Source organism: Struthio camelus, chromosome 3, assembly GCF_040807025.1.
Source record: "Struthio camelus isolate bStrCam1 chromosome 3, bStrCam1.hap1, whole genome shotgun sequence".
Lineage (NCBI taxonomy): Eukaryota > Metazoa > Chordata > Aves > Struthioniformes > Struthionidae > Struthio > Struthio camelus.
In genome coordinates this window covers 103,583,264-103,595,674 of record NC_090944.1, presented here as the reverse complement: position 1 = coordinate 103,595,674, position 12,411 = coordinate 103,583,264, and the positions used below count along the sequence as shown (strand labels likewise).

The 12,411-nt window shown below is 57.4% G+C and overlaps 1 protein-coding gene across 2 annotated transcripts; it reads left to right on the top strand.

The window, feature by feature from the left end:
• Window positions 1-523: 523 nt before the first annotated feature.
• DLK2 (delta like non-canonical Notch ligand 2) lies at window positions 524-11,679 on the top strand. 2 transcript variants are annotated; one of them, XM_068939446.1, is made up of 7 exons: window positions 575-617; window positions 2,882-2,981; window positions 3,063-3,164; window positions 5,022-5,085; window positions 7,684-7,814; window positions 8,679-8,823; window positions 9,354-11,679. In XM_068939446.1, exons 3-7 carry the CDS (start codon window positions 3,092-3,094, stop codon window positions 10,129-10,131), a joined length of 1,191 nt encoding a protein of 396 aa, XP_068795547.1. In that variant the 5' UTR covers window positions 575-617; window positions 2,882-2,981; window positions 3,063-3,091; the 3' UTR covers window positions 10,132-11,679. The 2 variants fall into 2 exon arrangements, with proteins under 2 accessions (XP_068795546.1, XP_068795547.1); XM_068939445.1 differs by lacking the exon at window positions 2,882-2,981 and having other exon boundaries at window positions 524-617.
• The last annotated feature ends 732 nt before the right edge of the window (window positions 11,680-12,411 follow it).

Genomic DNA, 12,411 nt, shown 5'->3' with positions numbered 1-12,411 from the left:
TCGGACGACCGAGATAAGCGAGCACCCATGTCCCAAACCCCCCTCAGCCCCCGGGGTGCGGCGGGGCAGGACGGAGAGCCGCGGGAGCGGAGCGTTGCCCCGCCGAAGCGCTGTGCGGGCGAGCGGCCGGAGGGGCAGCCGGGCCGGGCCGGGGCAGACCCGAGGGGGCCAAGCGCCTGGCGGGCGGCACCCGCCCCGGCGCGGGGGTCTCCGCCGAGGCGCAGGTGCCGGGGGCTGCCCTGCTCCCCGCCGCCGAGCTCGCGGGGTGCCCCGAGGCGGCGGGAGCGGGAGCGGGGAGCAGGGCAGGGGTGAGCGGGCAGGGCGGGTGCCGGGGGGGCTGCCGGCGGCGTGGGGCGGCGGGGGCGGGCCGGGGCGGGCGCGGGGATGTGCAGGCACACGCCGCCGCTGGCAGGCGGCCGGGGTGCGCGGCGGCGGCGGCGGCGGCGGGCGGAGCGGAGCGGGGCGGCGCGGACACGCGGCAGCTCCCTCCGCAGCCCGGCGCCTCCCGAGCCCCCGCCGCGCCGCGCCGCGCCGGGCATGGCCGCCGCCCCCCCCACCCCCCCGCCGCCGCCGCCGCGCCCCGCGGTAGCCGCACGACCCTCGCCGCCATCGCCGAGGTGAGCAGCCCCCGCGGCGGGCGGGCGGGGGGGGGGAGGGAGGGAGCGGGGGGGGGCGCGCGGTACCGGCCCTCCCCGCCCCCGGCCCCACCGGGCAGGCGGTGCCGGGACCGGCAGCGGTGGCTCCTCCGGGGGGAGGTGGGGGGGCCAGTCGCGGCGGGGCCCCGAGCGGCATCCCCCGGCGACAGGGCATCCCTCGGGCTCCCCTCCGGGCGCGCCCTCCCCGACCGGGGGAGCCCAAGAGCCCCCCAACTGGGGGGGTCCCCAATAGCCCCCAACCCTGGGGGGGGCCTTTAATAGCCCCTAACCGATGGGGGGATCTTTTAAAGCCCCTATCCTGGGGAGGGTCTTTAATAAGCCCCTACTCCTTGGGGTCACTAAAAGCCCCCAGCCAGGGGGGCCTTTAATAGCCCCCAACTGGGGGGTTCCCCTTTAGACCCCAACCAGGGGGACCCCTAATAGCCCCCCTGGTTCGTAATAGCCCCCAGCTGGAGGTTGTCCCTGGTAGCCCCCAGCCGTATGGGAGTCCCTACTAGCCCCCTAGGGGCTATCCGGAATAGCCCCCCCTGGGGCTCCCTAGTAGCCTGCAGCCCAGCCAGGCCATAGAGCAGGGGGAAGGCAGGAGCTCCCTCCTGTCCCCAGACCCGAAGCCGGGCGCTGTTTACACCTCCGCGCGGTGGCCGCAATGCCTCCTTCACGTGTCGCCCGCCGAGATGCCCCCCAGGACGCCCCAGCACCCTGCCGGGGAGCAGCGCTGGCCGCTGCGGGAGCGGTGGGAGCCGAGTCAGTGGGGCGGCCGCAGCCAGAGGTCGGAGAGGCTGCGCCACGAGTGGGGAGGCTGCAGGGAACCTCAGGGGAAACGACCTTTGCAATGACATGCGGTCGGAGGGTGAGCGGCTAATGGCCCCGGAGGAGCAGGATACCAGCTGTTCAGCCGTAAGCCCTAAATTATTTTATAAGTTTCGCAGGAATCGCTTCACCCGCCCCTAAAATGCAGCAGCTGTTCAGCGCTGCCCAGCACTTTAGAACAGGAAGCGAAGGACCATACTGCAAGTGCGATTACAAAGGGAAAGCGTGGAGGGAGGATGCGATGGTCTGTGCTGGAATTTGGCCGGGGCAGTGACAATAACATCCTGTAACCCATCCTTTAGGTGATGGGTTGCTTGGTGAAAAGATGCTTCTAGCAACGTCATTGCTTCAAATTCAGCGGGCTGTCTGGGCTGGCCCAGGCAGGTCAAGCCCTTAACAGGGACCCCTACAACTCTTCCAGTAATGGCTGTGTATGTGTGTGTGTGTTGCGGGGGGAGAGGTGTGTTTTTCCAAATCTAAGAAGTCTTTCATGTAAGCTTTGGCCCCACACAACCCTCCCTAGCTTCAGAGTCAAGCCCAAAGTGGAATGGCCCCTGTCCATCACACCCACGCAGCTGGATGGAGTCTACTCTATACCTTCACCACTCTCCTAGTAGAGTTGTTTAACCCCTCCCATCTCATTATAGTAATATCCTTATGATATCACCCTAGAATTTCCTGCCCTTAACAACCCCAGAAGGCTGGGAGGGAGCGAAGCATTTCTGGAAAGTGTTTAATGTTACTTCAGGAGGGCAGGAGGCGGCTGGAAAATAAATGGGTACAGGAACCCTGGGCTCACGGGGCGCTCTGCAGGACAGCTGAGGAAAAGGACTGCACCTAGCGAGAGGTGCGTGCTTGCCTTTGCTGCTTTGCGCTTCAGCGCCGGGGCTAGTGCCTATTGCTTCACTCCCTTACTTTGCAAATGCCATTTTGCATAGTGCTATTCACTGCTTGCTAGTCTACCGGATCTACTCTCCTCCATGCCCCCTTGAGTCTAATTGAGACAGAAGGATCTTCCCTACTTAACCATCAGCTTATTAGGTTTGCTAGCTGCAGCCGAGTGTCAAGTGAGCAGACAGCAAGTCACCAGCTGTAGAGCAGAGAGCAGTTTGCAGCGCCGTTTGAAAAACAGCCTGGGTGCTGTAAAAAGACTCAGCCCAACTATTCATTTGAATATGCACTGGAGGAGCAATATGATGCAGGGGCCTTGCTTAAAGTGGAGCTGAGGTCCCCCTGACCTAGGGAGGGAAAACGAAGGTCCCCACAGCTGGACTGGTGTTTCTAAAGGCTTAGGCTCTCTTGACAGCAACTAGCAGGGGCAGGTGCTCCAGGCTGCGTTGTAGCAGCCTTAGTTATTATACACTCAGGACTGTAATTCTCCCATGCACACATTTAAAAGGCTTTTTGGTTCTTAGTGCTCCAGCGTTGCCTTAGAGGAAGGAGCCTGGAAGGACAAAGAAAGGAGAGCGGTGACAAGTCCATACAAAACTGGATGTTTCAACTCAAAACTCCCAGGTAGCCAGGAGGAAGGGACATGTGAGGTGAAGCTGCTGCACGGGCCAGGAGATTTTTCTGAGCTTGCTCTTTTTTTTGCAGGTGTTCATCTCGGTGGGGCCACGCTGACCATGCTCAGGAGCTTCTGTCTCCAGCTCATGTCCTTGGCTTGGATCCTCTTGGCCCATCACCAGCTTGCACAAGGTGAGTCTCTGTAGAAACGGGTCCTTCTGTCCTATATCCATCTTTCCCACCTGCCGGCAGGTGGGAATTGCCGAAGCTTCCTCAGGTCGCTATGGAAAATAGAGGTGGCCTGACCTGCAAGACCAGAAAATCCTGCTCAGTTGCCTGGCACCTGATGGTGACTGGTGACAACTGGAGAGACCCCCTCTGCTCTCATGCCTGTCGGGGCTGGCAGTGCCTGAGCAGATAGGCAGTGAGAGAGGTCCTGCTGCTCGGTCTCTCTTAGCTAAAGTGAATGGATCCCTGAACTGATGGGCCTGTCTGGTGAGACAGGGCAGAGGGAAAGAAGGTCCCAAAACCAAACAGCTAATCCTGGATTCTGTGCAGCAAAATCCCTTCCCAAAGATGAGTTTGCTCCCCAAATAAGTGGTGAATTCCCAAAGCCACCAGCAAGGAGAGACATAGTTACAGAGAGGAAAGACGACGATACCCACGCTTGGGCTGAGCAGTCCCAAGATGCTGCTCCTGATTTGCAGTGGCTTGTTTTGGGAGGCTCTTGTCCTGAGCTGTCAGAGCCCATCACCTTGCTGCTGCAAAGGCGCTAGCATGCAGATGGGGTTTTTCTCCCTTCCCGCTCGCTTCCCATACAGCCTGCAGCACTACTTGTGGAAAGCTTGAGTGCACCTTGTGGTGTGGGGGCTCTAACCTGCCCCAGTCTGGGATGGAGGGGCCAAATCAGGTAAGAGCTTTCGTCTCCTGGGGCTGGCTTGGGATCATGCTGGGCTCTGTGAGAAACCCCTTGTTTCCTGACATTTGCTCTGGCACCACTGCCTAAGTTGTCTACTGGGCCCAGCGGGGTTTCCCAGCACAGGGAAGGCTCCCATCTTCACCTTCTTGCCAGAGTGACAAGGACCAGAGGTAGGCTGGGGCACCGGTACCCTCTCTTGGGGGCTGTTGTGGCCCAGAGCCAGCCACAAGGGAGCTGGAGCAAGTCAGCTCCCTGCGGGGCTGAGACATGAGCAGGCGACTGGGGAGAGGGGAAGGTAGAGATGAAAGCGGACACCTGACCCGAGGAAGCAGGCCAGTGCTGAGCAGGGGATGAGAAGTGGCAGGGCCAGGCCATGGCTCAGTTACAGCTTCTGTGGCTTTTAAATAAATAAACAGAACTGGATACCTGGCCCGTTGGTATGCCTCATTCTTGCCTTGCTCTCTGTGATGCAGAGGGAGTGCTCACAGCTGGGTCGTGGCAGAAAAAAGGAGCGCTGACCAGTCAGCTCTGGTGAAATAGCTGTCCCCGGGGATGGAGACATCCTGGGAGACAAAGAGGGCACTAACCCATCCTTTCCAATACCCTCACACCCCTCATCTCTGGAAGGACCTCGGCCTCTCCTGCTTGTCCCTGGGAAGCTGATAGTTTGCAACAGAAGCAAGCCTCCATCCCTTTGTGCCCCTTGCAGCACACGGTCCTGAGCTTTCCCACCATGCTTGCTGAATGACAGTGGGACGAATGTCCCAGGCAAGATTAGGCCCTATTACACAGGGCATAATCCACAGCTCTTGCCCAGAAGGGCCTAAGGGAGTCTAAGGGAGGCAGCGCACAGTTGGTTGGGGAGATCATCGGAGACCAGACAGTTTTGAAGCAATGTCCTGTTTCTCAGTAAGGCACAGTGATATCACTGCTTGGGTGACTGCAAAATCCTCATCTCTCATGTGGTACCCAGCAATTGGAAAGGAGGTCCCTGCCATAGTACTTAAAATGGAAAAAAGGGTGTTATAGCATTCAGGTCCTGGTGGCTGTGAGCCAGCAGGGGCATGGGCAGATCTGGGGTCATGTACTGTCTCTGTTTAACTTTACTCCCCTCGCCTCCTGCCTTGCAGGTGATGACTGCAGCGAGCGCTGTAATCTTGCCCATGGCTGCTGTGACCAGGATGGCAAGTGCAGGTACGGCTTGTCCTTGGCTCCTCACTCTTGGTGCCCCCAATGGGAACTGTTCTGCCTCCCTTGACACTGCCTTACCAGGCCCTACACCCCTTCTCCGAGCTGAGGAGCCTCCTATTCCACTCACCCATGCCTCAGAGAGTCAGCCCTGACACCCTGCTGGGATGGGAAATTTTAGTCCCTCGGCCACTTGCTGATGGACTTCAGTGCTCCTAGGGTCTCCCCGCCGCTTAGCGATTGACATCATTCTGCCAGACCCAAGCAACCCTCACAGTCTGGACAGGAGACTGTGAGGACAGCGCTGCCATGCATCAGTGATGGGAGGGAAGCTTCAGGCTCAGATCGGATGGGGAAAGACATGAGACAGCAGCGCAAGCTTGGAAGGCAGCCAGCTCCCTTGGCCTCCTTGCTGTGTGAGACGGAGGTGCTCTCCCCAGGGCCATGGGACAGAAGAGCTTCCAACATACAAGTAAATGTCTGAGGGCATCAGCAGCTTCAAGGGTGCCCCTCTTAGAGACAACAGCCTGGGCTAGGGTAGGGATCTCCAGGTATTTTTATGAAGGGCACACCAGAAAATTGGTGGGCCATATTGGCCTGCTAAGAAATAGCCTATGTGTCCCCATAGCCTAGCTCTGCCCCAGGGCGGGTGTGGGTGATCCCTGCTGTCCCAACTCTAGCTGGTATCTAGATCCCGTGGGGCAAAGCTCCAGAGCCTGGCCCTGCACTGTAGCCGGTGAAACAACGGTGCTGCCCAGATGGCCCCTATCTCTTGGCCCACTGCACAGCTGGCAGCTGCTGCCACCCAGAGCCTGATCCCGCAGGGCAGCCCTGGAAGGAGCATACGAGTATGCCTCCCATACGGGGCAAGGAGCAGGGCATGCTGCCTGCTTACAGCACCGTAGTTCTCCTCACTGGAGCACGCTTCACTCATTTTCATGGCAGAGTCTGGCAGCGTCATGCCTGGGTGATTTGTTCTCGCCTAAAGGAGCAGATGTGGCCTTGCAGTGCCAGCCGGAGAGCTCTGGGTCAGGACATCTGCAGAGCGCGTGCCCGTAACTGCATTGACCATTGCATCAGTGTCTGGCTCTGTTTTCGCTGGGCTCCTGGTCACAGTTGCCAAGGGCTGGCTCCTCCCTGATCCCTTCTGTGGCCGCGGCCTCTGCGGGGCAGCTGCAAAGCCTGAGCCAAGACGCCGCACTGTTTGAAGCGGTGGGTGGCCCAGTTGCAGGTTATTCTGGTGGAGGCAAGCATGTGAGTTGCTGCTCCAGATTTCAGGCCTCCTGAGTGTTTCCTGAATCTTTCAGCAACAACCATGGAAATTATCCTCAACGTGAGCCTTTTCTGCTAACTTGGCCTCCTCTCTTGCAGTTTTTAGGGTTGACTGTCCTCCCCCAAAAAGGGGAGTTCAGGTCGCCCATTCCCTCGCTGCAGTCTGTGGGGACTCTAGGGTAGCGGTGCTAACAGCCGTCTGTCAGCTCATGACTGTCCAGGTCTGAAGACGAATGTAAACATATTTTGCCTGACTCGATATCTCCTCCATTACTGTCAAAGAGCCTCTAATTTTTCTTTTTTCTTACCTTTCTCCCCACCTCTTGGGAATAAACTGCCGTTACGACAGCCAGTCCCAGCTGTGGAAGTGCAGTCTCTGAGTGGCCTGGCAAAGGTGCAGTCACCGTGCAATCTTGCTAAAATGAATCCTCGCCATGAAAATTAATGCCGTTGCTTACTGCAGAGATTGCATTATCTTTGTTAGGTTTAATTTAGTGCTGTTTTGAGTCTAGCTTTTGTTGCATCTGGTACCACCTCCACTCAGCTCTGCTTCCATAGAGATGCCCTCTTTTCTCATCTTGCTATCGCTTCCTTTCCCCCTTGGAGCTGGCGGGCCTGAGGGCAGGGAGACAAGTACAGCAACGGCTTTGCTTTACTTATCGTCATTGCCGCTGTACCAGGGGTGCAGAAGGCTGTTGCGTGCTGCAGGGCTGGGTTTTCCCATCACGCTTCCCTCATGAGCTTGTAGATAAGGGTATTCGTACGTCAGTCACATCAAGCAGGGCTTCACAGCTGGATTACCGTGCACTTCACACGAAAAATTACGTGGACAAATTATAATGCAAATGGAGCGGACGAAACGTACAGTCCTCAGGGGCCTGTTACCCCTTTCCCTAAGGCAGTTCGGTGTTGTGGATGAGGATTTAGACTCGTGCCCTTTAGACTGGCTGTGTGACGGGGGAGGCCCAGGAATTTTTTAGCTCATGCCATGGTGTATGCAGAGCAGTTTGCCTGAAGGAAAGCAGTGTGCAGCCATTAAAATCAGGGCTGTTAGCCAAAGCACCACAGTGCTGTTGCTGCCTCTGACACCCTGTCTGGCTCTGGGGTGGTCTGCTCCTGCTCTGTTCATTTAACTCTTTTGAAAGAGGAGATGCCAGTACTGACCTGCTCTGGAGGAGGGAGCTAGCAGGCTCATGGGGTTCTTTGGGAGGATTTCTCAGCATCTGTGTCCCTGCGGCAGGCCTGCGCATCGTGACAAAAGTGAGCCTTCCTGCAGCCCCTGCCGAGGCTGTGTCATGCTGCCAGGCTGCCCTGCCCTGTCCTGTCCCGCAGGTGCGATCCAGGCTGGGAGGGCGAGTACTGCGAGGAGTGTGTGCGCATGCCGGGCTGTCTGCATGGGACGTGCCACCAGCCCTGGCAGTGCATCTGTCACAGCGGCTGGGCTGGCAAGTTCTGTGACAAAGGTGAGTCCCAGGCTGGGCCTGCCAGGAGTTTGGTCCGGGTGGGGGGATGTTGGCATGTGGCACAGGTCGCCGTGACACTGGGCAGCAGGCAGAGGGGTGAGAAGGGATGGGTTTCATCTGAGCTCGTACCCTAAGACTCTACCTTCCACTCTTTGGTGCTGAGGGCAGAAGACCACCTCACCCTGTGTGGGTGGGTGGGATGGGCACAGCCAGAAGCAACCCAGTGATGCCTGCTGCCAGGGAGATGGGATGTCACCTGTGGCAACTGGGACCATCCCTTTTCCCTCCTGCGAAAGAGGTCAGGCTGCTGGGACCTGCTCCCTGGCTGTGTGGCAAGAGGTGCTGCAGCACCGACCAGCCTCAGGAAACGGAGCAAATGAACTCATTGCTTCTCCCACACCACAGCTGGGCTCTGGGCAGCACCTCCTGCTTCCACCAGGGCTTCCTGCTTTCAGCAGGTGGCCAGTGGACTCCCCTCATCCAGCCAGGAGGCAGTGTCACCATGTAGCTTTTCTGCATGCCTGCTGCGGGGTCTGCACCGGCCGGTCGCACAGCGTGCGTGGTGCAGCCTGCAGCTTTTTGCGTCGTGCAGGTTTGCAGGATGACGAGGGATGTCTTGCTTTCTGTGCACCCCCGAGTCTGTGCCACGCACAGCAATGCTGAAACATTTTGCAAACTGTCGCTGGGAAGTGCCATGTACGCGCAGTATTTCTGTTGCTGCAGGTGTGTATTGGAGGAGAGGCGAGGGGAGAGAAACTGCTGCCATTTCTCAATCCCCCCTGGGCTTGATGGGCCGTGTCAGTACTGAATTGGCCACATCACCCTTCTTTCCTCACTAACTCCCACCTTTTTCTTTCCCCTCAGACATACACATCTGCGAACACCAGTCCCCATGCCAGAACGGGGCCCAGTGCATTTACGACCGAGATGGGGAGTATTCCTGCCTGTGTCCAGAAGGCTTCCACGGGAAGGACTGTGAGATGAAGACAGGGCCATGTGAGAAGGCAGGGTGAGACACGGCAGCAGGGGCAGGGCAGGCAGAGCGATTACAGGCAGCATTAGCGCCAGGTCACGCGCTACCAAGCAGTGGCCCAGCTTGGCTCATTATCTGTGGATTTCCATGCATTAATGGAGTTAAGCCAAAACTCAGTGCTGTGCACAGTCCCACTGGGGCAGGGACTGTGTTGTGATCTGAACAGATGCCCATCCCTTGTCACTGTGAATGTAGTGACTTGGCATCAGACACGCATTTGGGGATCATCAGCAAGGCCCGTTTCCTCTTCAGACCATTTGGCTTAAGACTCTTCCCGGTGGGCAGCAGGCCTGTGCACAGTGACATCCTTTGGGGAACCATCTCCCTTTCGCGCAGGGAGATACCATCTCCTGCCAGTTCTTCGCTTTGAGAACAGCTGTCCCCTGCAGAGAGTGCCAGCGTGGTACCCACTCACAACTCGAGCGGCTGTGTGCATTTTCTTCCGTAGGGCAGAGAAAGCTGCATGCTCGCCAGGGCTGTGACTTGTCCTTGCTCTCTTCACACAGGTCTCCGTGCAAGAACGGGGGGCAGTGTCAAGACGAGAATGGCTTCGCCAGCAACTTCACCTGCCGGTGCCTCGCTGGCTTCGTGGGGGCTTTCTGCGAGAATGACGTGGACGACTGCCTGATGCGGCCCTGTGCCAATGGTGCCACCTGCCATGATGGGATCAACCGCTTCTCTTGCCAGTGCCAGGTGGGCTTTGAGGGGCGTTTCTGCACCATTAACATCAATGACTGTGCCAGCCAGCCGTGCAAAAATGGGGCAAAGTGCTACGACCGTATCAATGACTACGACTGCTTGTGTCCTGACCGTTTTACTGGCAAAACCTGCGAGATCTCCGTCCCCGAGCCCACCTGGGCTCCCCCCTACCACCCTGTGAACCATGAGAATGGCGGGGTCATGAAAAGCACCACCAGCGAGATGCCGGGGGTGACTCAGCTGGAGCCTGTCAGGACTGTGGTCACAGGGAAACGCGTGGCCAACCACAGCGAGAAAGTGCCAGGGGGAGAGTTGTTGAAAATCTCTGTGAAAGAGGTGGTGACCCAAAGGGACTCAGGGCTGAGCGAAGCCCAGCTGGTGACAGTGTTGGTGTTTGGGATACTCACTGTGGTGCTGGTCCTCGTCACCGTCCTGTTAATTCTGAGGAACTGGCAGAGGGGGCGTCAGAGGTCAAACTGGTGCCAAAGCCCTTCACAGGCTGCAAGGAAGCTCCAAGACCAGGAGTGTCAGGTGGGCATGTTAAACACAGTCCTGATCGAGCCCAGGAAAACAACAGAGCTGTGAGGACTCTCAGAGCCAGGCCCTGGCAGGTCATCATGCTGGCAAACCCCTCGAACTGCACCCTGGAGAGCTGTTCTGGTGCAAACTGGGCAGCAGGGAAGGGCTCCCAGGGCAGCGAATGAATCAACGAAACCCCGCGGCCTTGAGCGTGGTGTGATGGCCCTGCCGGGGTCTGAGCCACCTCCCCCTGGCTGGCACATCCAGCGCCCACGGGAATCCAAAGGCAGCAGCCGCATCAGGCCAGCCCCTGCAGGGGAGCGATACGTGCCCGTTGTGGCAGCCCATGCCGTGCAGCGCTAGTACCACCCAACGCGAGCAATTGGGAGCTCTCAGAAATGGGACTGGTAGCGATGGAGAAGGGCATGGCCTTCTTGCAAATCCGTATTCTGCCAGGCCCTTTTAATTTCTGTCCGTGACTACTGGAAACAGCTTTGCCCTGTTGTTTCTACTGGCGATGGGGTGTTTCTTCTGGGGCCTTCGGGATGATTATGTCTGCACGGGCCTCCCTGCCCCAGTACTTGACAGGGTATCTCCCAGCTGTTTCTGGAGGCTGTCATTTGTGCGTTTTGGACGCCACGTCCCTAGGGAGTGAGTGAACGCCCTCATTCCCTGGCCTTGCGGTTCTGTGAGCCAGTTTGAAGAGACTCTGGTGATCGGTCAAGATCCTCTCACGTCCTTTTTCTGTCCTGTGTGATGCCCTCTCCTCCTTGCTGTTGGATGTGGGGTTACAAACACGTTCTGTACCTTCCTCCTGATGATCTACATGTCTTCTCCCCCTGCTTACCAAGCCGTCCTGTCTGATCTGGCTGCAAACGACAAAGCTCCTTCCCAGCTCCAGCATGTGCTTCTGCTGCAACGTTTGCTGATGGAGGGGTGCAGGGCCCGTTCCCCTCTGGGGTCCTCAGGACCTGAGCTGGTCCTTCTCCCATGCCCTCACAGGTGAAACTGGAGATGGACAAGGCTGGAGATGTGCTGGGGCTGGTTCAGGAGCAATACAAGATCCCAGAGCCTCATTTCCCCTCCCAGTCCCTCCAAGGCATGCTGCCAGGACTAACCACAGATCAGGAAACGCCATTGTAGCTTTTCTCCATACAAGCAAAGGCTAAGCTCCCTGCAGTGGATGCGAGGATGGGCTATGGAGCCTGCGATGACCTTGGGAAGCAGATGTGGCACTGCCGCCTTTGCTATCGCTGAAGCATGGCTAAAGAGGCAGTAAATGACCAGGTCACCCTTTGCACTAGATCAGTTCCTGCTTGTTCTGGTCCAGTGTGCAGCAAAGGCTCCCTGCCAGGGCCAGGATTTTCTGTGCCTCCCCATGGGCACGGGGGGCTAAGCAGTGGATCTCTCTCAAGAAAACAAACTACTAGCCTGGAGGGTTGCTGTGCAGGGCTCAAGACGGTGTGCAAAGAGACTGGGCACCCAGAAAAGAGAATTAGCACCCAGCCAGGGCAGAGACCTGGGAGAGGGGATTGGGGCTTCATCAGAAAGATTATTTTTTTAATACATGGATGGATGATGTACCTTTATCAAATAAAACAAATACCAGCCCAGAACCAGTGCATCAGAGAATTATAAAGTAATTTAGGCTGAAAGGGACTTGAAGTCTTCTAGTTCAACCTCCCACTCTCAGCATATCCAATTAGATCAGGTTGCTTAGCTGCTGGTCGAGTTTCTGAGTAGTTCCATCACTGTCCTCAAGAACGCAAACACGGGTCCTGGCAGGGTAAGTCGTTCTGCCCCATGCTCTGGCCCATGTCACCATAAACCTTTTGCTGTCTGGAACCCCTCTACTTCCCTGCCCTGGAGCTATGCTGCTGGGAGAGCCTCAGAAGGCCTTCAGAGGTCTCTTTGGCCTTACCACTCCAAGAAAGCAGTGGTAAGGCTGTTTGGATTGAGAAGCAAGTTTAATAGTCACTAAGCTGAGAGGGACATAGCTTCAGAGTGTAGAGATGGCTCCCGCAGCCTGAGGGGAATAAAAGGGACACGTGCTAGGACAGCATAGCAAGGGTGTGCACCTGCCTGGAATACCTTCAGAGCACCAGGGAGAAAAGGAAAGGCCCAAGAGTGACGCCAAGGGCTCTGATAGGAAGAGCAAGCTGATCCTAAAACTGAAAGAAGCTGTAGGTTTTGTGCAGCTGGGAGGAAAGGAGGAGAAGAGGAGGGGCAAGAGATTCCTTGAAAAAGCAGTCTTGACTTAAACCAGCCTAGAGACCTGTAATGTAATTGTATTCTGGCCCTTCAAGGGGAAGGCCTTTCCACTGGGAGGTGGAGGAAGAAGAGCAG

Coding starts and splice junctions, on each gene's coding strand:
- DLK2 (XM_068939445.1), top strand. CDS start 3,092: ATGCTCAGGAGCTTCTGTCTCCAGCTCATGTCCTTGGCTTGGATCCTC. Junction 3,165..5,021: donor CCATCACCAGCTTGCACAAG/GTGAGTCTCTGT, acceptor CCTGCCTTGCAG/GTGATGACTGCAGCGAGCGC. Junction 8,824..9,353: donor GGGCCATGTGAGAAGGCAGG/GTGAGACACGGC, acceptor CTCTTCACACAG/GTCTCCGTGCAAGAACGGGG.